General features: G+C 40.8%; 3 protein-coding genes across 3 annotated transcripts; all 3 read right to left on the reverse strand.

Moving 5' to 3' along the window:
- Positions 1-6,443: 6,443 nt before the first annotated feature.
- Positions 6,444-7,736, reverse strand: LOC119733992 (glu S.griseus protease inhibitor-like). The gene is made up of 3 exons (XM_038207375.1): positions 7,347-7,736; positions 6,986-7,036; positions 6,444-6,676 (listed from the first exon to the last, which is right to left on the reverse strand). The coding sequence occupies exons 1-3, from the start codon at positions 7,482-7,484 to the stop codon at positions 6,572-6,574; spliced, it is 294 nt and encodes a 97-aa protein (XP_038063303.1). The 5' UTR covers positions 7,485-7,736; the 3' UTR covers positions 6,444-6,571.
- Positions 7,737-11,197: 3,461 nt separating this feature from the next.
- On the reverse strand, positions 11,198-14,426 carry LOC119733994 (glu S.griseus protease inhibitor-like). Its single transcript, XM_038207377.1, has 3 exons — positions 14,046-14,426; positions 12,244-12,294; positions 11,198-11,936 (listed from the first exon to the last, which is right to left on the reverse strand). Exons 1-3 carry the CDS (start codon positions 14,181-14,183, stop codon positions 11,826-11,828), a joined length of 300 nt encoding a protein of 99 aa, XP_038063305.1. The 5' UTR covers positions 14,184-14,426; the 3' UTR covers positions 11,198-11,825.
- Positions 14,427-20,390: 5,964 nt separating this feature from the next.
- LOC119733993 (glu S.griseus protease inhibitor-like) lies at positions 20,391-22,250 on the reverse strand. The gene is made up of 3 exons (XM_038207376.1): positions 21,867-22,250; positions 21,506-21,556; positions 20,391-21,208 (listed from the first exon to the last, which is right to left on the reverse strand). Exons 1-3 carry the CDS (start codon positions 22,002-22,004, stop codon positions 21,098-21,100), a joined length of 300 nt encoding a protein of 99 aa, XP_038063304.1. The 5' UTR covers positions 22,005-22,250; the 3' UTR covers positions 20,391-21,097.
- Positions 22,251-24,644: the final 2,394 nt, after the last annotated feature.

Here is a 24,644-nt window from a genome sequence, read left to right on the forward strand (position 1 = left end):
TGGTATTTACAAGTCAAGTCACAAGTCACAAAAATAGCGACTCGAGTCCGACTCGAGTCCAAGTCACATGACTCGAGTCAGCAACTCTGTGAAATGCTATTTTGAAATGCGCTTTAAAAGTGTAATTAATTATTTATTATTTTTATTTGTTTCCATTAAAACATATTGCGCTTTAAAAGTTTAACCAATTATTTATTTTCTTTAAAACATATTAATTGACATCGCTCACACTATCTCGCTAAATTTAACAGCAATTTATTTCGTTTTTAATCCAAACTTCAAGGTAACGAGTATACAAATAGAACAGATCTTCATAGAAAAATAACATTGGAAAGTATGGCATTAAAACATAAACACTTTCAAACATAACATTATTAACTCAATAAATATAAGTAAACATTATAAGTCAATAAATAAAATAAATAAGATATAAAAACGAAGTCTATTCTAATCTCTATTTAAAAAAACCAGATAAACATCATTGCATACACTGCAAGAAAAACGAAGGTTCCATATTAAACAAAAAGTTAAATCAAAAAAGTATTAAAAGTTAATCGGATTCGTAAAAAAACACCACAAAATTCAAAGCCAGCATGTGAATTAAAAAAATGATCAAGTTTAATCCCCTACAAATAGATGCAATGTCAATCATCAAAAAGGAGTATTGGAGCTCTGGGAAGATTATCCTTCAAGGCCTTACAGGTAGCTGCCTGTATGTTCCACTATGATGTTCCACAGGGGGGAAAAGTTTAATCAAAACATTATTAAAAGTTAAACAGATTCATAAAAAAATCCCACAAAATTCAAAGCCAGCATGTGAATTAAAAAAAACCGAAACAATTACATGAAATGAAAGGCCTAAATAGCTATTAAGGGAATAAATGTGTGCTCCGGAGGTTTTTATCACTCTGTTTAATACCACTTAGAGTCTGGGTGCTGATAATTACCCGAGCCGGAGGCGAGGGTAATTATCAGCACCCAGACTCTAAGTGGTATTAAACAGAGTGATAAATACCGACGGAGTACATATTTATTCCCATTCATAAATACCTTTTCGGTAAAAAAAAATCATATAATTCTAAACTGTCTAAACTGGCTAAACTGTCTGAGGTATTTATGAATTCAAATTCATAAATACCTCAGACAGTTTAGCTATTCCTATTGGTCAAGAGCCCGTCACATGGCCGGTCTTAAACGGATGATAAAGACATGGCTAGCTGGTCTTAAACACTTTTCCAGTGTCACAATAAAATATGGACTCCTAAAAATCCAGTGCCTCTTATCGTTTCATTGGTTGAACGTCCACAATCCTCACGTAGGCATGCGCAACACTACCAGGGAGTTAGAATTTTATAGCTCTAAATTCAAAACGCAACGCGCCAGGTGCGTTCTGCGCGACATCGCGTAGAACATGATACGCGCGCGTCAATCTCCATAAAAGGGTTGTTTTCATCTTACTCGCCAGCTGAACACTCCATTATTTTGCTAGAGGGATGTTTCAAAAAGCATGAAGTGAACTTGTTGAACAAAATCGGGATTTTTTGAACGATTTATTTGATTTTTTTTACGGATAAGGTATTTATGAATGGGAATAAATGTGTGCTCGAGAGGTTTTTATCACTCTGTTTAATACCGCTTAGAGTCTGGGTGCTGATAATTACCCGAGCCGGAGGCGAGGGTAATTATCAGCACCCAGACTCTAAGCGGTATTAAACAGAGTGATAAATACCGACCGAGCACATATTTATTCCCTTATTAATAACTTCCTCACTGAAACAAAATGTGCCACTTAAAACTAATGATTGAGTCATTGTTGGGTCCGAGTTGGTCGTGCTTGGGTCCGAGTTGGTAGTGGGTCCGAGTTGGTAGTGGGTCCGACTTGGTCGTGGGTCCGAGTTGGTCGTGGGTCCGAGTTGGTAGTGGGTCCGAGTTGGTAGTGGGTCCGAGTTGGCTTGGGTCCGAGTTGGCATGGGTCCGACTTGGCATGGGTCCGACTTGGTTTGGGTCCGAGTTGACCTGATACCTACAAAATGATATGCGTGTACATGATTGTATAGTCGTCTGGGCCACACGGTGCAAAGGTCAAGTATCTGATATATCGGCAGTGAACATGGATAGTGGATAATTTTACATGTCGTGCCGTCATAGGTCTGTGATAATCATTTTTTATGATAGCGATGTAAATTAACGTCTCGTTATAAAGATCGGACATGGAACTGGAAATTGAAATAAAAAAACACGCAGTGTATGTATAAAGCACGAAGGATGTTTATGTTACAAACGCTTGTGTATGTGATATATCCGCGAGTTGTTGACTTTTGTACTACACTTTCATTCTGGTTTTTTGTTTTAGTTGTGTGACGTTTTTTGTTATATCCTTTTCTATAAAACATCTCGTTCATTTAACAAATTCTTTCAAATTGATTCAGGTTTAATTTGAAACCGAAAGTTTGATAACCATCTTGAACCGCATTTATAATGTTGTTAACACGCAATCACGGGTGTTTATTATTCAGAAACCTTTGAGCAATCGTTATAGAAAGCAATCTTCAAGCAGAGAGGAAAAAAATACAAACTGACTTTCTAAAAAATATTATTCTGGATCAGGGGTTAAACGTGAAAGCGAAAGTATGTGGCCTCATCCGAAGAGGTTCCAGTGAATACAGGAAAGCCTGTGGTTTACTACCGTTAGTATAACTGTATGACTTTTGTTTGATTTCTTATAACATTCTATTTTCAGACTGGAGAGGAGGCCGAGGCCGCAATAAAGAAAGAGGCTCCTACTCTGGAGGCAAGTGCTTCATCTGTCAAGCGAAATGTCAACTGATTCATTAATTCGGTCTTTAATTCTGTCTACTTCTCCTTTTCGCGTACGTAGACCTTGAGTGGTCCAGGCCTTGCAGTTGGCGATTGCCATTAAAATAAAATGATACAAAAAGATAGGCCTACACCTGCAAAGGCATGGTATATAGGCTACAGGGTGGTCCAAACAATTTTTTTTTTTTTTTTTTTTTTTTACAGTTTTTCAGAGGCAGATTTCTCAAAATTGAAGAGACATGTTGAAATTATTTTAAGATATCCCTAACTACAAGATCTTGGTCGTATATGGAGAAAACCGGCGTTGAAAATAAAGATCAGGTTAAGAAATAGCGACCATTTGCGGAAGAATGGTCAAAAAGTAGTTTGTCCACGTCTAAGGCAGCCATGTAGATGAAATTACAATTATTTCAGTCCTTTGTGCTTGCAGTGCTATTGTGTTGACCATAATTATCTCATAGACTTGCGTGTGGACAAACTGGTATTTGACAAATTGATGCATCTTTCTTTAAACCATCGCCATTTCATAATTTAGGCTTCGTTTTCAGCGCCGTTTTACCATATATAACCTACATGTACCACAAGATGCTGTAGTTTAGGAATATCTTGAAACAATTTTAACATTTCTCCCGGCAATTCCAAGAAATCAGCATCTGAAAAAAGTGTAATTTTTTGTTAGACCACCCTGTACTATAGTGTAAGCTTACAAATTATGCCTACAAAACTGAGGTCTGGGAATCAGACATTCTCGTGTGCAGAGCCACACGAACGAACGTGTGATATCCTATGTAAAGCATGCACAATTTTATGCGATTAGGCGCGTTAGTTAATTGGAGTCGATTTAAGAAAATCTGACTTCATTTCGAGCAGAAATAATGTGGACTAAGCTGTTGGTTAGTCAATTTGGCTGCCATGTTTTTGTAAAACATTAACAACGGAATACGGAAGACCCGATAGCAGGCGCCCGCTGAATGGTTACCAGAATCTTGAGGCGAAGACGCAGTTTTGTTTTTGCATAATAATTATTATTAATCGCCGAATCGGCTCGCATATCATAGGGGATATGTGCAAGGGGATATGCCATAGACTAACAAAACTGTGGAAGGTGACCGAAATTGAACAATTATTAAGAGAAATACTCCGCAGAATGTCTTGTGGGTTAAAAGATGCTTGGTCCAAGTTTCGAAACCGAAATTCATGCGAGAGAAACATTAACATCCCAGGCCTATTGAGCTAATGTCTCTTTAGGCCATCAGCCTCGGTCCAAAATTTTGGCCACTGGTATCAAAATGAGGGGAATAATCGTAATAGCGATTTTTGGCAAGGTGTACACCTTCGGAGTTGGAAAATATGTGATAGCATTGCAGCGGTGGCAGCGTTTTAGGTGTTATCACCCTTTTTTTTCCAAAATGTCCATCAAAATGCTTGTTACCACTCTAGGGGCGCTATACCTTTCGCATGCTCATTATAATCATTTATGCCCTGATTTGATACTGACCAAACCCCCAGGCTGATGGCCTACTTGCTTTCTTGAATGTTAAAGAGGTTGTGGAATGCTCGAAGACATTTCCGTCATTTTTCGGGTATATGTAGCCTAAGGTGTGATGAAATAAAAACGACTATTGTTTCTGTCATGAAGTGAGTACAAAAAGTACTTTTGAAAGCTGTTTTTCAGGTCCAGTTTCGACCCGAACGTGCAACTGTGTAAAAGTCGTCGTTGCGGGCAGCAAACAAAACACAGTAAATCGTGACGTAATAAACAGGACTCCCGATTCACAGTAGCATACACGAGTCCTGTTTATTACGTCACGATTTACTGTGTTTTGTTTGCTGCCCGCAACGACGATTTTTACACAGTTGCCACGTTCGGGTCGAAACTGGACCTGAAAAACAGCTCTCAAAAGTACCCTTTGTACTCATTTCATGACAGAAACAATAGTCGTTTTTATTTCATCACACCTTAGGCTACATATACCCGAAAAATGACTGAAATGTCTTCGAGCATTCCACAACCTCTTTAACTTTTCTCACGGTTATTTTACCCGATCAGGTCCAGCTTATTCCTGACGGAAGCTGCGTGACCATGGACTTTAGGACGGATCGCGTTCGCATCTTCGTGGACGCCAACAACAAAGTCGCGAAGCCTCCCCGTGTCGGATGAGTTCAACCAGCCCCTTCTGGGAATTTCCACGATTTGCTTTGAATGGATGCAGCGTGATGACGTAAATTGACGAACAAATTAGTGATAGTGATTTTGATCAACAGACAATAACTACATATGAAATATTACATGTCGTTGTTCAATGTTTTGAACTTCGATAAACATCAAAGGCTTTGGGAAAAGTTGTGCATGTGAGTCCGCGTCCGGGAATAAGACGCTAAATCGGCTAACCATAATTATACCATGTTCCAAGGGCGGATCCAGGGGGGGGGGGGCAAAGGGGGCCATGGCCCCCCCCCAAAAAAAAAAACGAAACCATTTTTTTTTTTATGTGACATCGCAATAAAGGCAGGCAATGAGTACACCACCATCTTTTCCTAAAAAAACATTGGTTAAAGTGGTCAGAAATTGCCCTTAAGCGGGCCCCGAACCCCACGCCGTAATTTTTTTGACCCACTTTTTTGGGGGACCAAAATTTTTTTTTTGGCCCCCCAAAAAAATTGTGTTCTGGATCCGCCCTTGCCATGTTCCTACAATATCGAAGATATCCAAAAACAAACTTCGAAACAGTGCACGGGGCATTTGTTTTACAACGAATGCAACTCGCATAAAAATTATTAATGAAGTAATTCAACTTCAGTCCAATCAAACATGCCAGGAGTTGCTCAGAAACGGCAAACTTTAACTATACATTGTATACGTTTGGAATTTTGGGGCTACTTATAATACCAAAGATTGGTTTTACATTGTAGTTAGTGCGAGAATAAACCTTAAAGTTTGCGTTTATCGGGTGCAGTTAAGTTGGGATGATAAGTGATTAGTTGTAATAAACGACTAATAAGGCAGTGAGTGCAAGTCGATAATAAAAGAAAGTTATTAAATCAGCGATTTCATTCGCTTTTACACTGCAAAAACTGGAGTGTTAAATTTACACCAGTGGTATCTATATAGGACCATCTGGTGTTAAATTTTACTGTTGTTGTCCTATATAGATACCGGATGGTGTTAAATTAACACTACGGTTTTTGCAGTGTACGTCTGTGTATCCTGTACTGTGTGATCGCTGGTTATAAACTTTTAGACACTTGTATCTTTACAGCTGAAAAAAAAAATACCAATGGGAAACACTTCACTGTTGTGAACTTGTGAAAGGCAGTTAGCAATTTAGTATTAAAGCAAATCTTTTTACAATGGACATAGCTTTTACTCACTTATGACTATGTATAATGTGAATGTGAACGTGAACATTAAAACACAGAAAGTAACAAATTTGTTCCCAAAAACAGGGGTGTGAAATCTCAGCTTAAAAGCTGATTTCAGCTTTTTTTGTTTTGGATTTCAGCTTTTTTCCCTCACCTGCTGTGTCCTAAAGTATAGGAGATTTCCAAAGTTCAGCTTTTTTACACCTTTTTCAGCTGTTTTCAGCTCTTGTTATCAGTGGTCACTCACGCCCCTGCAAAAAGAGTTTTTCCTAATTGCCATAAACTTACACATGCATATGGTTTGATTTAAACTTAGCCAAAAAAAAAATGAAAACGGCTAAAGCGGCGAGAGAGAGGTTGGACTTTTCTTCCATTCACTGAGATAGGCCGGTCAGATCATGGGCGGTATGAAGACTATTCCTTCGGCATTGACAATGATAATGACCCGATCGGGAACGTAATTCAACACATCGTCGGGGTTGTTCGAAATCTCAACCTGGAATCGGTAACAAAAACAATTGGAATGAAGCCCCATTAGAATGATACGAGATTACGATATGAAATACGGGACGATTGTGCTCCTGCCCATCCATGGGCAAGGTACTTGACACTAATGCTCGTCAAAGAATGAAATCTCCGGTTCGACAGCTCCAGCAGCGTTTGTTTTCGCCTTCCCCCCTTTCACACGCATTACCTACGTGTGTATGTACGTCTGGGCAACATTGAGATTTCCAGGAACGAGCTTTGACAACAATATTCTACTTTGGTCATTTTCTTCAAAAATTAAAACCGAAAATTGGCTTACAAACAGAGTTGGGTCCTCTTCCTCAATGATCGCCTTTGCCTGCTCTCCTGTCTGTCAAAGCAAAGAAAAACAGCACAAACTGAGTCATTCGGTGATGTGACCTGGCTTTATACATGACTTCATGTGGAAGAGATTGTAAAGATGGAAGTTTTTTTTAATCAGTTAGCCATTTACAGAAAAAAATCATGTAAGGACCGAGCCGGGATGCGATAGCAGCCGGGATGCCCAGCCACATGTACACTGCAACAGCATTATCAGCATTACACTGTTAATGAAGTATGTGCCGTCATAGAGACACGAAGAGAATGTACTATAATTTATGCAGAATCAAATGTCTAAAGGAGGACATAATTAAGTTTACCTGGCCAACGAGTTCTGGCCAAAAATCTTTCCGTGTCGGCTTGCTGATCCCCTCTCCCTGACGACAACCCTTAGCCACGAGAACTGCCAGCAAAACCAGGGTGCAGCAGAACATCAACGTCGATTTCCCTGCCATCATGCCGGGCCCAAGTTGCAACCGAGTCAAAATTGATCACGAAAAATGTAGGAGAAAGAACACGAGGTGGAAGGCAGAGAGGTTTTGGACAGAATGTATGCAGGTGAGCGATGCGCACGGTCTTTATGTCACTCGGTTGTGCAAGCCTCAATGGGTATGGATGCAGCTGGCAAGCGAAAGTTCACCCCGTACCACCCCAACATTCAGAATAATAAACACTATAGTCAACACTTTTCAACAAGACAATGCCGTGTATATTTATACAACAGCATTAAGTCTGCCCAAAGTTCAGCTGTTAGACAAGATGATGGATGAACTAATGTTGGGAGAGTGCCATGACGGCACATGGGAAATTCCCTCTTTTGCCCCGAAAAAAGCCCACTGCAGCGTTTAGTCGACGTTTCGAACATCAACAACGTGTTCTGGTCTTCAGGAGATGTTTCATTGTTTTTCTTTCAAAGGCGGATGGAGGATAGCCCTTCTGATCAAAACATTGTTATTTCATGCATAACTTAAAAACCCTTTTTCCTCAAGAAGAAAATCCTGGATCATCTCCAAGGCACGTTTTTCCTTTGTCAACCGAATATTGTTTATGTTGAATCAGCGGCACTCGACTACCGCAAAGTTCAAATGTTAGCCTAGAGACCGTATGTCGTTGAATGAGTGTATGGGCCAAAACATATTTTAAAAAGCCTTTTAGATTTCAAGACTTTGGACCTTTACATGGTGGAGAAACTTAAGTTGGAAGATTTGCGGTTACATGCACCGTGCAAGTTTGTGCATATCTGGATATGACCTGGGGCGCTTAGTCGACGTTTCGAACAACGTGTTCTGTTCCTCAGATATATTTCATTGGTTTTCTTTCCAAGAGTTGATAGAGGGTGGTCCTCCTGGTCAAAACATGGTTATTTATATATCTTAAACAAAAATTCATCTAGAAAAAATCCTGGATCATCTGCTAGGCACGTTTTTCCTTTGTCAACAGAAAAGGGGAGTCAGGGTTGGCGTAGCGGTACTTTCCTCGCCATCCACCGCTGTGACCCGGGTTCGAAACCCGCAGGGGCCAATATGTGGATTGGGTTTTCAGTCCCTACCTGATTCCGTGGGTTTTCCTCAGAATATTCATCTGGGCTTTTCCTCCCACCTCTAAAACTGTAATTTCTTCTCATTGTCTTCTCTCCACAGGCTGCTTCAGGCTTTCGAGCTACAGTGCTTAGGGTACTTTTGAGGAATGCTTGGTTTCATTACCAGAAATAAATAAATAATAAAATAAAATGTGTATATTGATACACCGGCACTTGACTTCCCCAAAGTTCCGATGTTAAACAAGATACCGTACGTATGGTATATTTAATTAACTTTACGCCTGTGTATCCTATGTGATCGTTGGTTGTTCACTTTTGGACAATTGTATCTTCACAGCTGAATAAAATTAATATACCATTGGAGAACACATCACTGTTGTGATAGGCAGTATAGTCATTTACTATTAAAGCAAATCATCTTACAATCGACGTAGCTTTTACTCACTCATGACAATTGGTATTATGTGAATATGAATATTAAAACACAGAAAGTAACACATTTGTTCCGAAAAAAGAGAGCTTTTCCTTTATAATTAGGAAAAGTTGTCCTTTCAGTCAAAATAGGTCAAGTGACTGTTGTTTAACGGTTATTAGTGCTCCCTGTCTATACGTAATGCGATTGTTCGGAAGAGACGAAACGCGTCGGGAAAATTCGTGCGGGAAATTTGACTGTGAGTGACTGTTTATGTAACTTGACGCAGCTATGCTTTGACTTTGGGTGATTTATAAGCCATTTGTGCCTACCAGTTGCCTGTTTTTTCTGTTGACTGAATTTGACTAGTACAGTGCTTGCTTCGAATAATTATGATCTGACTGTTGGTGGTGGCTAGCCTGTGTATAAAGGCATGGCAGGGGAACTGGATGAAGTTTTTGACTGTCTGTGACTCTTCAAACAGTATGATGTTAAACTGATACATACATATGGTTTGATATAATCTTCGGGGAAAAAAAAGATGAAAACGGCTTTATAGTGATGAGTGAGAGGTTGGAATTCTTCCTCCCCAAATCAGCCAATCATCGGTGGTTTGGCGACTCTTCCTTCGGCATCGAGATAGATTCGAACCCGATTAGACAAGAAACCGTAAATCATTGAACATTATTTGGCAGGATGGATGAACGTATGTTGGGAGAGTGCCATGACGGCACATGGGAAATCCCCTCTTTTGCCCCGAAAAAAGCCCACTGCAGTGTTTAGTCGACGTTTCGAACATCAACAACGTGTTCTGGTCTTCAGGAGATGTTTCATTGGTTTTCTTTCAAAGGCGGATGGAAGATAGCCCTTCTGATCAAAACATTGATATTTCATGCATAAGGCAAAAAAAAAGTCTCCGGTTTCTGGTATGGAGCTTGCCCAAAAAGTGGTGCGGCGACGCGGCTTTTTCTTTTTTTTTTACCTGATTTTTTTTGCTTCAAATGTCGGCTGATGACTGCAAATGGTGCCCAACTAAGTTAGTGCAAATATATGGGAGTCCATAGAGGCCACATAAAGCTTATTCTCAACCATAACCCAATCTAAAAACACGTTGAAATTGTGCAGCAGCAGGATTCCAGTCAAACCAGTGAGTTTGGCGGTTTTGAGACATCATTTTTCATTGAAAAAAAAACTTTTTCATTTTACCGACGCGCATGGCTACGGCGACGCGCGCGCATACCAGAAACCGGAGACTTTTTTTTTGGCCTAAAAAACTTAAAAACCCTTTTTCCTCAAGAAGAAAATCCTGGATCATTTTCAAGGCACGTTTTCCTTTGTCAACAGCATGTTGTTTATATTGAAACAGCGGCACTTGACTACCGCAAAGTTCAGATGTTTTAGCCAAGAGACCGTACGTCGTTGAATGAGTGTATGGGCCAACAAATATTTTAAAAAGCCTTTTAGATTTCAAGACTTTGGACCTTTACATGGTGGAGAAACTTAAGTTGGAAGATTTGCGGTTACATTCACCGTGCAAGTTTGTGCATATCTGGATATGTCCTGCGGCGCTTAGTCGACGTTTCGAACAACGTGTTCTGTTCCTCAGATATATTTCATTGGTTTTCTTTCCAAGAGTTGATAGAGGGTGGTCCTCCTGGTCAAAACATGGTTATTTATATATCTTAAACAAAAATTCATCTAGAAAAAATCCTGGATCATCTGCTAGGCACGTTTTTCCTTTGTCAACAGAAAAGGGGAGTCAGGGTTGGCGTAGCGGTACTTTCCTCGCCATCCACCGCTGTGACCCGGGTTCGAAACCCGCCGGGGCCAATATGTGGATTGGGTTTTCAGTCCCTACCTGATTCCGTGGATTTTCCTCAGAATATTCATCTGGGCTTTTCCTCCCACCTCTAAAACTGTAATTTCTTCTCATTGTCTTCTTTCAACAGGCTTCTTCATGCTTTCGAGCTACAGTGCTTAGGGCACTTTTGAGGAATCCTTGGTTTCATTACCAGAAAGAAATAAAAAATAAAATAAAATGTGTATAATGATACAGCGGCACTTGACTTCCCCAAAGTTCAGATGTTAAACAAGATACCGTACGTATGGTATTTTTTAATTAACTTTACGCCTGTGTATCCTATGTGATCGCTGGTTGTGCACTTTTGGACAATTGTATCTTCACAGCTGAAAAAAAATTAATACCATTGGAGAACACATCACTGTTGTGATAGGCATTATAGCAATTTACTATTCAAACAAATCATCTTACAATCGACGTAGCTTTTACTCACTCATGACAATGGGTATGTGAATATGAATATTAAAACACAGAAAGTAACACATTTGTTCCGAAAAAAGAGAGCTTTTCCTATATAATTATGAAAAGTTGTCCTTTCAGTGAAAATAAGTCAAGTGACTGTTTTTAACGGTTATTAGTGCTCCCTGTCTATACGTAATGCGATTGTTCGGAAGCGACGAAACGCGTCGGGAAAATTCGTGCGGAAATTTGACTGTGAGAGATAGTTTATGTAACTTGACACAGCTATGCTTTGACTGTGTGTGATTTATAAGCCAGTTGTGCCTACCAGTTGCCTGCTTTATCTGTTGACTGAATTTGACTAGTACAGTGCTTGCTTCGAATAATTATGATCTGACTGTTGGTGTGGCTAGCCTGTGTATAAAGGCATGGCAGGGGAACTGGATGAAGTTTTTGACTGTCTGTGACTTTTCAAACAGTATGAGGTTAAACTAATACATACATAAGGTTTGATATAATCTTTGGGGAAAAAAGATGAAAACGGCTTTATAGTGATGAGTGAGAGGTTGGAATTCTTCCTCCCCAAATCAGCCAATCGTGGGAGGTGCGGCGACTCTTCTTTCACGATCGAGAAAGATTCGAACCCGATTGGTATTGTAATCAGCAGTGACGACCTGGCCGTACGGGACAATCTCCACCTGGAATCGGCAACAAAAACACAGGAATGAAGTGACATTAGAAAATGACAGGAGATTACGGTATGAAATACGCAACGATGATGCTCGTGTCCATGGGCAAGGTACTTTATCCCAATTCTCATCAAAGAATGAAATCTCTACTTCGACATCTCCAAGCGTTTTTGTCTTCCCTTTAACAAGCGGATACCTGCATATAATTTATACTCCCTCGGTATAGCAATAAGCTTTCCGGGAATGAACTTTGATAACAGTATTCAACTTCAAGATTGGGTCATTATTCTTCAAAAAGAAGCGAAAATCGTTTTACCTGCAGAGTTGGGTCCTCTCTCTCAATGACCGTCTTGGCCCTCTGTCCTGTCTGTCCAAGCAAAGAAAAAACCAACACAAACTGAGACATTCAGTGTTGTGAATTAGCTTGCGTGACTTCATGTGGAAGAGATAGTAAAGATGGAAGCTTTTTTTACTCAGTGAGACATGTACAGAAAAGAATCATATAAACGGACAGAGCCGGGATTCCCGGCCCCACGTACACTGCAACAGCAAAGTTATCAGCATTACGGGCCATTCAGAATTTTCAATGTTTTAAAATTTCGATCTTTTTTCCAAATTGTGGGTGGGTGGGTCAAGCTAAATAATTGAAAATCGAAATTCAGTTTCCATGGAAAAAAAGATTAAAAAAACAACAAAGAAAGATTGATCTTTTGACTTGCCTGAACAACGCGCAAGCGTTCCGATATCGCGATGCGTGTTTCTTTTCCAATTTGGTCCCCTGCATGTACTGTACATGTACGTCATGTACGTGTATAGACCCACTGTGGCATGAGAGGGAGGTGGTTTTTCAGTAGACTTGGATGCCGGGCGTTTCTAGCGGTTAGGCTGTGCAGAGGCAGCAGGGTACCAGGTGTACTAGATCGGCTCTATAACACGCCGCGGGTGTCGATTACCAATCGCTATAAAAACTGGACTATTCAACCACTGGACTCCAAGACTACGAGGACCGCAGCCTCTGATGTGATGAATGCCCAAACCTGATGTTTTTCTTTCGCTCGTACCCCCGCCCTGCAATTTGGGCGGGGGGTACGAGGGAATGTTTTTCTCAGCTACCTCACGTGACAGGCACAACCTCGAATGTCACATGTCATCCACCTCATCCAGAAATAGCCCCATAAATGTGGCCAATTTACTGGACTGCCTCCGTAAATAAAGGCCACACAGCCACCACGCATCTACAAAAACATGTCGAACTTTGTCAAATTTTGATTTTCACATTTAGGCTTAGTTTGTAGTTTATTTTTGCTTTAGAAACATACTCACCCCCTTTATAGGCTAATGAGAGAGTGCTGCCTTTTTCAGATGTCTATTTTTCGAAAAATTTCATGTTGAAATTTTGATACGCAAACGTGTGCAAACGAATCTGGAAATTTCACGAAAAATAGACACCTGAAAAGGCAGCACTTTCTTATTAGCCTAAAAAGAGGGTAAGTATGCTTCTAAAGCAAAAATAAACTACAAACTATGAGCCTAAATGTGAAAATCAAAATTTGACAAAGTTCGACATGTTTTTGTACATGGTGGCAGTGTAACCTTTATTTACGGAGGCAGTCCAGGAAATTTGCCACATTTATGGGGCTAATCCAGAAAATGACAAAACCACGGTCATCTTAGTGGCTTTCAAGACTGCAACCTGTCTTTCCCAACAGCATATCAGCTGGCAAAACACAAGAAAACTGAAGGCCACCACAGCAAAAGAGGGAGACCGATAACTTCACGCCGTCACTGAACTAGACACACAAGTACATGGGTACACATGTATACATGTACATGGGTATACATGTACATTTTTAAGTATATGTATGCCTACACTGTACATGCAAGTGCATGTAGGCCTACATGATGTACATGTTCAGTTTTTTATTAATCGAAATTAGGGGTGGGTGGGTGGGTCAAAATAATTTGGAAAAAAGATCGAAATTTTAAAACATTGAAAATTCTGAATGGCCCCTTGAATACACTGTTAGTGAGGTCTGTGCCGTCATAGAGACACGAAGAGAATGTAACTATATTATGCAGAATCAAATACCTATTATAGGAGGACATAATTAAGTTTACCTGGCCAACGAGTTCTGGCCATCTTTCTTTCCGTGACCGCTTGCTGATCCCCCCTTCCTGACGACAACCCTCAGCCACGAGAACTGCCAGCAAAACCAGGGTGCAGCAGAACATCAACGTCGATTTCCCTGCCATCATGCCGGGCCCAAGTTGCAACCGAGTCAAAATTGATCACGAAAAATGAAGGAGAAAAAACACGAGGTGGAAGGCAGAGAGGTTTTGGACAGAATGTATGCAGGTGAGCGATGCGCACGGTCTTTATGTCACTCGGTTGTGCAAGCCTCAATGGGTATGGATGCAGCTGGCAAGCGAAAGTTCACCCCGTACCACCCCAACATTCAGAATAATAAACACTATAGTCACCACTTTTCAACAAGACAATGCCGTGTATATTTATACAACAGCATTAAGTCTGCCCAAAGTTCAGCTGTTAGACAAGATGATGGATGAACTAATGTTGGGAGAGTGCCATGACGGCACATGGGAAATTCCCTCTTTTGCCCCGAAAAAAGCCCACTGCAGTGTTTAGTCGACGTTTCGAACATCAACAACGTGTTCTGGTCTTCAGGAGAGGTTTCATTGTTTTTCTTTCAAAGGCGGATGGAGGATAGCCCTTCTGATCAAAACATTGTTATTTCATGCATAACTTAAAAACCCTTTTTCCTCAAGAAGAAAATCCTGGATCATCTCCAAGGCACGTTTTTCCTTTGTCAACCGAATATTGTTTATGTTGAATCAGCGGCACTCGACTACCGCAAAGTTCAAATGTTAGCCTAGAGACCGTATGTCGTTGAATGAGTGTATGGGCCAAAACATATTTTAAAAAGCCTTTTAGATTTCAAGACTTTGGACCTTTACATGGTGGAGAAACTTAAGTTGGAAGATTTGCGGTTACATGCACCGTGCAAGTTTGTGCATATCTGGATATGACCTGGGGCGCTTAGTCGACGTTTCGAACAACGTGTTCTGTTCCTCAGATATATTTCATTGGTTTTCTTTCCAAGAGTTGATAGAGGGTGGTCCTCCTGGTCAAAACATGGTTATTTATATATCTTAAACAAAAATTCATCTAGAAAAAATCCTGGATCATCTGCTAGGCACGTTTTTCCTTTGTCAACAGAAAAGGGGAGTCAGGGTTGGCGTAGCGGTACTTTCCTCGCCATCCACCGCTGTGACCCGGGTTCGAAACCCGCAGGGGCTAATATGTGGATTGGGTTTTCAGTCCCTACCTGATTCCGTGGGTTTTCCTCAGAATATTCATCTGGGCTTTTCCTCCCACCTCTAAAACTGTAATTTCTTCTCATTGTCTTCTCTCCACAGGCTGCTTCAGGCTTTCGAGCTACAGTGCTTAGGGCACTTTTGAGGAATCCTTGGTTTCATTACCAGAAAGAAATAAAAAATAAAATAAAATGTGTATATTGATACACCGGCACTTGACTTCCCCAAAGTTCAGATGTTAAACAAGATACCGTACGTATGGTATATTTAATGAACTTTACGCCTGTGTATACTATGTGATCGCTGGTTGTTCACTTTTGGACAATTGTATCTTCACAGCTGAATAAAATTAATATACCATTGGAGAACACATCACTGTTGTGATAGGCAGTATAGTCATTTACTATTAAAGCAAATCATCTTACAATCGACGTAGCTTTTACTCACTCATGACAATTGGTATTATGTGAATATGAATATTAAAACACAGAAAGTAACACATTTGTTCCGAAAAAAGAGAGCTTTTCCTTTATAATTAGGAAAAGTTGTCCTTTCAGTCAAAATAGGTCAAGTGACTGTTGTTTAACGGTTATTAGTGCTCCCTGTCTATACGTAATGCGACTGTTCGGAAGAGACGAAACGCGTCGGGAAAATTCGTGCGGGAAATTTGACTGTGAGTGACTGTTTATGTAACTTGACGCAGCTATGCTTTGACTTTGGGTGATTTATAAGTCATTTGTGCCTACCAGTTGCCTGTTTTTTCTGTTGACTAAATTTGACTAGTACAGTGCTTGCTTCGAATAATTATGATCTGACTGTTGGTGGTGGCTAGCCTGTGTATAAAGGCATGGCAGGGGAACTGGATGAAGTTTTTGACTGTCTGTGACTCTTCAAACAGTATGATGTTAAACTGATACATACATATGGTTTGATATAATCTTCGGGGAAAAAAAAGATGAAAACGGCTTTGTAGTGATGAGTGAGAGGTTGGAATTCTTCCTCCCCAAATCAGCCAATCATCGGTGGTTTGGCGACTCTTCCTTCGGCATCGAGATAGATTCGAACCCGATTAGACAAGAAACCGTAAATCATTGAACATTATTTGGCATGATGGATGAACGTATGTTGGGAGAGTGCCATGACGGCACATGGGAAATTCCCTCTTTTGCCCCGAAAAAAGCCCACTGCAGTGTTAAGTCGACGTTTCGAACATCAACAACGTGTTCTGGTCTTCAGGAGATGTTTCATTGGTTTTCTTTCAAAGGCGGATGGAGGATAGCCATTCTGATCAAAACATTGATATTTCATGCATAACTTAAACACGCTTTTTCCTCAAGAAAATCCTGGATCATTTTCAAGGCACGTTTTTCCTTTGTCATCATCATGTTGTTTATATTGAAACAGCGGTACTTGACTACCGCAAAGTTCAGATGATTTAGCCAAGAGACCGTACGTCGTTGAATGAGTATATGGGCCAAACATATTTTTAAAAGCCTTTTAGATTTCAAGACTTTGGACCTTTACGTGGTGGAGAAACTTAAGTTGGAAGATTTGCGGTTACATGCACCGTGCAAGTTTGTGCATATCTGGATATGACCTGCGGCGCTTAGTCGACGTTTCAAACAACGTGTTCTGTTCCTCAGATGTATTTCATTGATTTTCTTTCCAAGAGTTGATAGAAGGTGGTCCTCCTGGTCAAAACATGGTTATTTATATATCTTAAACAAAAATTCATCTAGAAAAAATCCTGGATTTGACATCTCCAAGGCACGTTTTTCCTTTGTCAACAGAAAAGGGGAGTCAGGGTTGGCGTAGCGGTACTTTCCTCGCCATCCACCGCTGTGACCCAGGTTCGAATCCCGTCCGGGCCAATATGTGGATTGGGTTTTCAGTCCCTACCTGATTCCGTGGATTTTCCTCAGAATATTCATCTGGGCTTTTCCTGCCACCTCTAAAATTGTAATTTCTTCTCGTTGTCTTCTCCCTACAGGCTTCTTCAGGCTTTCGAGCTACAGTGCTTAGGGCACTTTTGAGGAATCCTTGGTTTCATTACCAGAAAGAAATAAATAATAAAATAAAATGTGTATATTGATACAGCGGCACTTGACTTCCCCAAAGTTCCGATGTTAAACAAGATACCGTACGTATGGTATATTTAATTAACTTTACGCCTGTGTGTCCTATGTGATCGCTGGTTTTGCACTTTTGGACAATTATATCTTCACAGCTGAAAAAAAATTAATATACCATTGGAGAACACATCACTGTTGTGATAGGCAGTATAGCCATTTACTATTAAAGCAAATCATCTTACAATCGACGTAGCTTTTACTCACTCATGACAATTGGTATGTGAATATGAATATTAAAACACAGAAAGTAACACATTTGTTCCGAAAAAAGAGAGCTTTTCCTATATAATTAGGAAAAGTTGTCCTTTCAGTCAAAATAAGTCAAGTGACTGTTTTTAACGGTTATTAGTGATCCCTGTGTATACGTAATGCGATAATTCGGAAGAGACGAAACACGTCGGGAAAATTGGTGCGGGAAATTTGACTGTGAGTGACTGTTTATGTAACTTGACACAGCTATGCTTTGACTGTGGGTGATTTATAAGCCAGTTGTGCCTACCAGTTGCCTGTTTTATCTGTTGACTGAATTTGACTAGTACAGTGCTTGCTTCGAATAATTATGATCTGACTGTTGGTGTGGCTAGCCTGTGTATAAAGGCACGGCAGGGGAACTGGATGAAATTTTTGACTGTCTGTGACTCTTCAAACAGTATGAGGTTAAACTAATACATACATAAGGTTTGATTTAATCTTCGGGGAAAAAAGATGAAAACGGATTTGAAGTGATGAGTGAGAGGTTGGAATTCTTCCTCCCCAAATCAGCCAATCATCGGTGGTTTGGCGACTCTTCCTTCGGCATCGAGATGGATTCGAACCCGATTAGACAAGAAACCGTAAATCATTGAACATTATTTGGCATGATGGATGAACGTATGTTGGGAGAGTGCCATGACGGCACATGGGAAATTCCCTCTTTTGCCCCGAAAAAAGCCCACTGCAGTGTTTAGTCGACGTTTCGAACATCAACAACGTGTTCTGGTCTTCAGGAGATGTTTCATTGGTTTTCTTTCAAAGGCGGATGGAGGATAGCCCTTCTGATCAAAACATTGTTATTTCATGCATAACTTAAAAACCCTTTTTCCTCAAGAAGAAGATCCTGGATCATCACCAAGGCACGTTTTTCCTTTGTCAACAGAATGTTGTTTAAATTGAAACAGCGGCACTTGACTACCGCAAAGTTCAGATGTTTTAGCCAAGAGACCGTACGTCGTTGAATTAGTATGTGGGCCAAAAATATTTTAAAAAGCCTTTTAGATTTCAAGACTTTGGACCTTTACGTGGTGGAGAAACTTAAGTTGGAAGATTTGCGGTTACATGCACCGTGCAAGTTTGTGCATATCTGGATATGACCTGCGGCGCTTAGTCGACGTTTCGAACAACGTGTTCTGTTCCTCAGATATATTTCATTGGTTTTCTTTCCAAGAGTTGATAGAGGGTGGTCCTCCTGGTCAAAACATGGTTATTTATATATCTTAAACAAAAATTCATCTAGAAAAAATCCTGGATCATCTGCAAGGCACGTTTTTCCTTTGTCAACAGAAAAGGGGAGTCAGGGTTGGCGTAGCGGTACTTTCCTCGCCATCCACCGCTGTGACCCAGGTTCGAATCCCGCCGGGGCCAATATGTGGATTGGGTTTTCAGTCCCTACCTGATTCCGTGGGTTTTCCTCAGAATATTCATCTGGGCTTTTCCTCCCACCTCTAAAACTGTAATTTCTTCTCATTGTCTTCTCTCTACAGGCTTCTTCAGGCTTTCGAGCTACAGTGCTTAGGGCACTTTTGAGGAATCCTTGGTTTCATTACCAGAAAGCAATAAAAAATAAAATAAAATGTGTATATTGATACAGCGGCACTTGACTTCCCCAAAGTTCCGATGTTAAACAAGATACCGTACGTATGGTATATTTAATTAACTTAACGCCTGTGTATCCTATGTGATCGCTGGTTGTGCACTTTTGGACAATTGTATCTTCACAGCTGAATTTTTTTTAAATATACTGTTGCGTTCCCGCAAATTGCGTAGTTTACTTCTTTCCACACCAATCCATTCCACTCCGTGCACAGCGTAATGCTTGCAGCGATCCTGTGTGCCCTCACACAGCGCGAAGTTTACCACGAAGTCTTAGACACACGTTTAAGTGTGCAGCACATTGTACAGTACGCTATTGTATAGCGCGCAATGCATGTAGCACTCACTGCTATTGAACATGTACCGCCATGGGACATGTACTTAGGACTTAAGCCATTTTCCCTCCACCTTTCCCCGGAGTCGATGCGAATTCCCCTCACACACCTTACCTCGCATCTGACCCACATTGACCCGAAGCATTTAGCGAATGTGGCTCGCTAAAACCTACCCGTGTATTCACCCCTTAGTGACCCCGTACACCCCAGCGAGTGTGTCCCGCTAACCCACTGGCCGAGACCTACGGTAGCTAGAGGTCAGGTTACGTCCTTCATCTCATAGTTTTACTCCATAGCATTAGTGTGTAGATTCTTACCTAGTCTAGAGACTAAGTCTTGTACACAAACCTATGTACCGAGAAGTTATTCCCTTTCCCTTTTCCTTGAGGATCAGTTCCCCGTAACGCACCCACGAGTGATCCTACTTCGCCCGCTAACCACTGCTCTCGGACTTTCTTCCACTAGAATGTCTAAGTCAGCGTGTACAAATCTCCCATAGAGAACTTTCCCCATGCCTTTGTACACGTATGCATTATTCATAACCACCAGAATCCAATGCTCCCATTGGCTAAGACGCGCCCCCAAAAGTCTATATAAAGCGCGCAGAAATGGCAGTTCTGGTCATTGTTGATCTGGGCTCTGACCCCGACAGAGTCCCTGACATGTACACGTAGATTATCGAGCTGCCCGCTCACTGGCCATAGACCCTACGTCTGTACACAGATAATCATGTACGCCGTAACTTTACATTGTATATAGTGCGCCCTCTATTGACCTGAGATGTAAATAATCTCGAATAAAGTACTAGTGTGTGTGTGTAAGATACTTGTATCTGACTCTTTATTTGATAATGTCTCTCAACCCAGAGAGACGTTACAATACCATTGGAGAACACATCACTGTTGTGATAGGCATTATAGCAATTTACTATTAAAGCAAATCATCTTACAATCGACGTAGCTTTTACTCACTCAAGACAATGGGTATGTGAATATGAATATTTAAACACAGAAAGTAACACATTTGTTCTGAAAAAAATCTTTTCTAATTTTCTAATTACACTAACCCCCATGCCTCCTATGCAAACACATTCTGTGTAAAGTTGTCCTTTTAGTCAAAATCAGTCAAGTGACTGTTTTTATCAGTTAAGTGCTCACTGCTTACGTAAAGCAGGATTGACTGGCTGTGACTGTTTATGTAACTTGATACGGCTATATGCTTTGACTTATAGGTCATTGATAAGACAGCTGTGCCTACCAAGTTGCCTGCTTCTGTTGACTGAATTTGACTAGTCACAGTGTTTGCTTTAAATATGATCTGACTGTAATTGGTGACCGACTAGCCTGTGTAAAAGGCAAGGCAGGGGAAGTGGATGGAATTTTTGACTGTCTGTGACTCTTCAAACAGTAGGAGGGTTAAACTAATACATAAGAATGGAACGAAACTTTGAAAAAGTAAAAATGAAAACGGCTATGAAGTAGCGATGGGTGATAGGTTGTACTTTTTCTTCCACTCAAAATCAGCCAATCGTGGGAGGTGTGGCGACTCTTCCTTCAGCATCCAGATAGATTCGAACCCGATCGGTACGGTAATCAGCAGTGACGGCGTAGCCGTACGGGACAATCTCCACCTGGAATCGGCAACAAAACCACAGGAATGAAGTGACATTAGAAAATGACAGATTACGGTATGAAATACGCAACGATGATGCTCGTGTCCACGGGCAAGGTACTTTATCCCAATTCTCATCAAAGAATGAAATCTCTGAATCGACAGCTCCAGCGTTTTCGTCTTCCCCTTTGACGTGTATACCTGCGTAAACTCCCTCGGTATAGCATTGTGCTTTCCAGGATTGAACTTTGATAACAGTATTCAAGTTCAAGATTGGGTCATTATTCTTCAAAAAGAAAAGCGAAAATCGTCTTACCTCCAGAGTTGGGTCCTCTCTCTCAATGACCGCCTTGGCCTCCTCTCCTGTCTGTCCAAGCAAAGAAAAAACCAACACAAACTGAGACATTCAGTGTTGTGAATTAGCTTGCGTGACTTCATGTGGAAGAGATAGTAAAGATGGAAGCTTTTTTTACTCAGTGAGCCATGTACAGAAAAGAATCATATATACGGACAGAGCCGGGATTCCCGGCCACACGTACACTGCACCAGCAAAATTATCAGCATTACACTGTTAGTGAAGTTTGTGCCGTTATAGAGACACGAAGAGAATATAAGTACATAATATAGTACATATTATGCAGAATCAAATGCCTAAAGGAGGACATAATTAAGTTTACCTGGCCAACGAGTTCTGGCCATGTTTCTTTCCGTGTCGGCTTGCTGATCCCCTCTCCCTGACGACAACCCTCAGCTACGAGGACTGCCATCAAAACCAGGGTGCAACAGAACATCAACGTCGATTTCCCTGCCATCATGCCGGGCCCGAGTTGCAACCGAGTATAACAAAATGATCACGATAATATAGGAGACAGAACACGAGGTGGAAGGCACGCAGAGAGTTTTTTGGACAGAATGTACAAGTAAGCGACGCGCACAGTCTTTATTTCAATAGGGCCGTGCCTCGACGGATATTCATGGATGCAGCTGGTACGGTAAGCGAAAGTTTGCGTTTTGGATCATGTCATCCGGTACCACCCCAACTTCAGAATAAATGCATGTAAACACGCAGCAGTCAAACCCTTTTTATAACACAATGCTGTGTGTATTTAAACAGTGACGTTAAGTATGCCCAAGGTTCCGCCGCACACCTAGCGTGCTGGAGCATACAAGGTCCTAATTCACGGTTCACCTCCAAAATGGGATTTGACACACCCGGACTACAGCAAAAATTTACCGCACTCGGGGGATATTTTGTGAGCTATTATCATACGTGCTCAGCAAACGGCCTCGAATGACTTTTTTGCTCAGCAGGTATAGCTCTCGTATGCGTCGGGCTGTAGACAAGTCTAGAGACCGTAAGTCAATTCCAGGGGAAAAAAATAAATAAATAAGCTTCAGACTTAGAACATTATTTTACATGATGGATGAGCTGTATGTTGGGAGTTTGCCGTGACGTAAATTTCATTCCTTTTGCCGCGGAGTTTGTGCTGCTCTGAAAAGAACCGCAACGTTAGTTTCGAACAACGTGAGATATTTCTTTGGGTTTTTTTCCGAAGGCGGATGGAGGATGGTCCCTCTGATCAAAACATGGTTAACTCTTTCCTCTAGTTGCTAGATCATCTCTATGGCTCGTTTGTCCTTGGTAAACAGAATGACTGTACCTAAAGTTTAGATGTTAAACAAAAGACCGTATGTCATAGAACGAATTATGAGTAACAAAAAAAACTATAGCTTTTGAGATTTCAGACTTTGAACATGTATAGCCTACATGATTGAGGAACTTCAATTGGAAGAATTGCGATTACATCAAATGAGAAATTCTCTCTTGCGAGTATTTGGAGAAAGGATAGGAACCATCCCCTCCCTTCCTTCTGATCTAATATTATACAAATAATGAATGTTTATGAATGCAATGGTAAGAATAATTTCATTCGGTGACAGATGAAATGTTCCATTCCACGAGGCGAAAATGGAACATTTCATCTGTCACCGAATGAAATTATTCTTGCCACTGCACGCATGTGAAACATTCATTATTTGTTTTATACAACACCTGAATAAATCCTCATCACCTGATATAGTGTGCCGCGTTTTTTCTTCTCAGTCCTGAGTAAAATCACGACAAGAAGTTCTTCAGTTGTGAATCAGTCTAAAGCTTCAACAGATGGATCTGTATGTCTTGCCAACTTTTCTAATCGTTTGGCAGAATATTTTAGTTGCTTCTTTGTGTTAGCAGCCGACCTACAAGTTCTAATATTTCATCTCAAGATCAGAAGAACAAACAGTGCCAGTCTCGCGTAACGTCCGCATTTTGTGAAATAGATTCGTGTCACAGCGCCACCACCGGCAGCACTGAAACCGTGTAATGGAAGTTCCATTCACCGTGCATTAGAACTTCCATTGCGCTGTGCGCCGCGTGCGCGCCGTGCGTTGGACGAATAATTCAATGACATGTGATCAACGATCCACCAATCAGATGACGGGGATTAATTCAGGTGTTGTATAAATATATATATATATATGGGTTTATTTTCTCCTCTGTCGTCCTCCCTTTTCTACTTTACCATTTTGCCGCATCCATCTGTCCCCCTTCCTATCACCTCTTCACCCCCTATTCACACTTATGCATTGCCATACTCCATCCCTTCCTCCCTACCCCCTCTCTTCCTCATCACCCCTTCTTTTTGTTCCTTATTTGGTGCGCCATCACACTCCTTTGTTACTTCTTTTACTCCATCTCCTTTGATGTTCACCCACAATGGCATGTCCCCTATTTAATCCCTCGTTTGTGTTTCTCCTTCCAACGCAGCATAAATGTCAGTCACCTACACATGTTTCCTGTACCACTGCCATTTGCCTCTGAATCAGATATTGCTAAGATCGAAACATCAGGCCCTCTATAATTTTTTTAATTTGTATATTGCAGGTCAATCCAGTGAGTGAGCAGTTTGCAGCATGCTTGACTAATTTGTAATGAACAGAACAATACACAGGCAAGCGCAAAATAGGCATACTCTAAAAAAAGCATTAGTCAGATTTGACTATATAGAAACCAATTAAATTTGACTTGCCATTCAGGGTCAGCTGGGTGCAACTGAAAATCAGTCAATATGACTAGATTTGTCAAGTCAGTATTATTGACTTTGGAAAAATAGTAATTAAAAATAACTGAAATTGGAGTCCCACCCAACTACTTTTTCTAGTCATAGTATGAAACTTTGCATGCCTAACTAAATTCCTAGTCAATTTTCAATAACTAGGGAAACCTGTCAATACTTTGACTAAGTTGTTTTTAGAGTGTACAATGACTTCTGGTTTGAATGTAATGTATACGTCTTTGACTTTCAATACAACCCTCCTGCTATTCGATCAGTCACAGAAAGCCAACAAATCAATCCTCTTCCCCTGCCCTGCATTTTAACACAGGCTAGCCACCAACATTCAGATCATATTTC

This window comes from Patiria miniata, unplaced genomic scaffold, assembly GCF_015706575.1.
Source record: "Patiria miniata isolate m_02_andy unplaced genomic scaffold, ASM1570657v1 HiC_scaffold_26, whole genome shotgun sequence".
Lineage (NCBI taxonomy): Eukaryota > Metazoa > Echinodermata > Asteroidea > Valvatida > Asterinidae > Patiria > Patiria miniata.

Bases quoted from the DNA above. Each gene is read 5' to 3' on its own strand.
- LOC119733993 (XM_038207376.1), bottom strand. From the start codon at position 22,004: ATGATGGCAGGGAAATCGACGTTGATGTTCTGTTGCACCCTGGTTTTG. The intron at 21,557-21,866 runs GTAAACTTAATT...TTGCTTGGACAG, and splicing joins GGCCAGAACTCGTTGGCCAG to ACAGGAGAGGAGGCCAAGGC. The intron at 21,209-21,505 runs GTAAGACGATTT...TGCCGATTCCAG, and splicing joins GAGAGGACCCAACTCTGGAG to GTGGAGATTGTCCCGTACGG.
- LOC119733992 (XM_038207375.1), bottom strand. From the start codon at position 7,484: ATGATGGCAGGGAAATCGACGTTGATGTTCTGCTGCACCCTGGTTTTG. The intron at 7,037-7,346 runs GTAAACTTAATT...TTGCTTTGACAG, and splicing joins GGCCAGAACTCGTTGGCCAG to ACAGGAGAGCAGGCAAAGGC. The intron at 6,677-6,985 runs GTAAGCCAATTT...TACCGATTCCAG, and splicing joins AAGAGGACCCAACTCTGTTT to GTTGAGATTTCGAACAACCC.
- LOC119733994 (XM_038207377.1), bottom strand. From the start codon at position 14,183: ATGATGGCAGGGAAATCGACGTTGATGTTCTGCTGCACCCTGGTTTTG. The intron at 12,295-14,045 runs GTAAACTTAATT...TTGCTTGGACAG, and splicing joins GGCCAGAACTCGTTGGCCAG to ACAGGACAGAGGGCCAAGAC. The intron at 11,937-12,243 runs GTAAAACGATTT...TGCCGATTCCAG, and splicing joins GAGAGGACCCAACTCTGCAG to GTGGAGATTGTCCCGTACGG.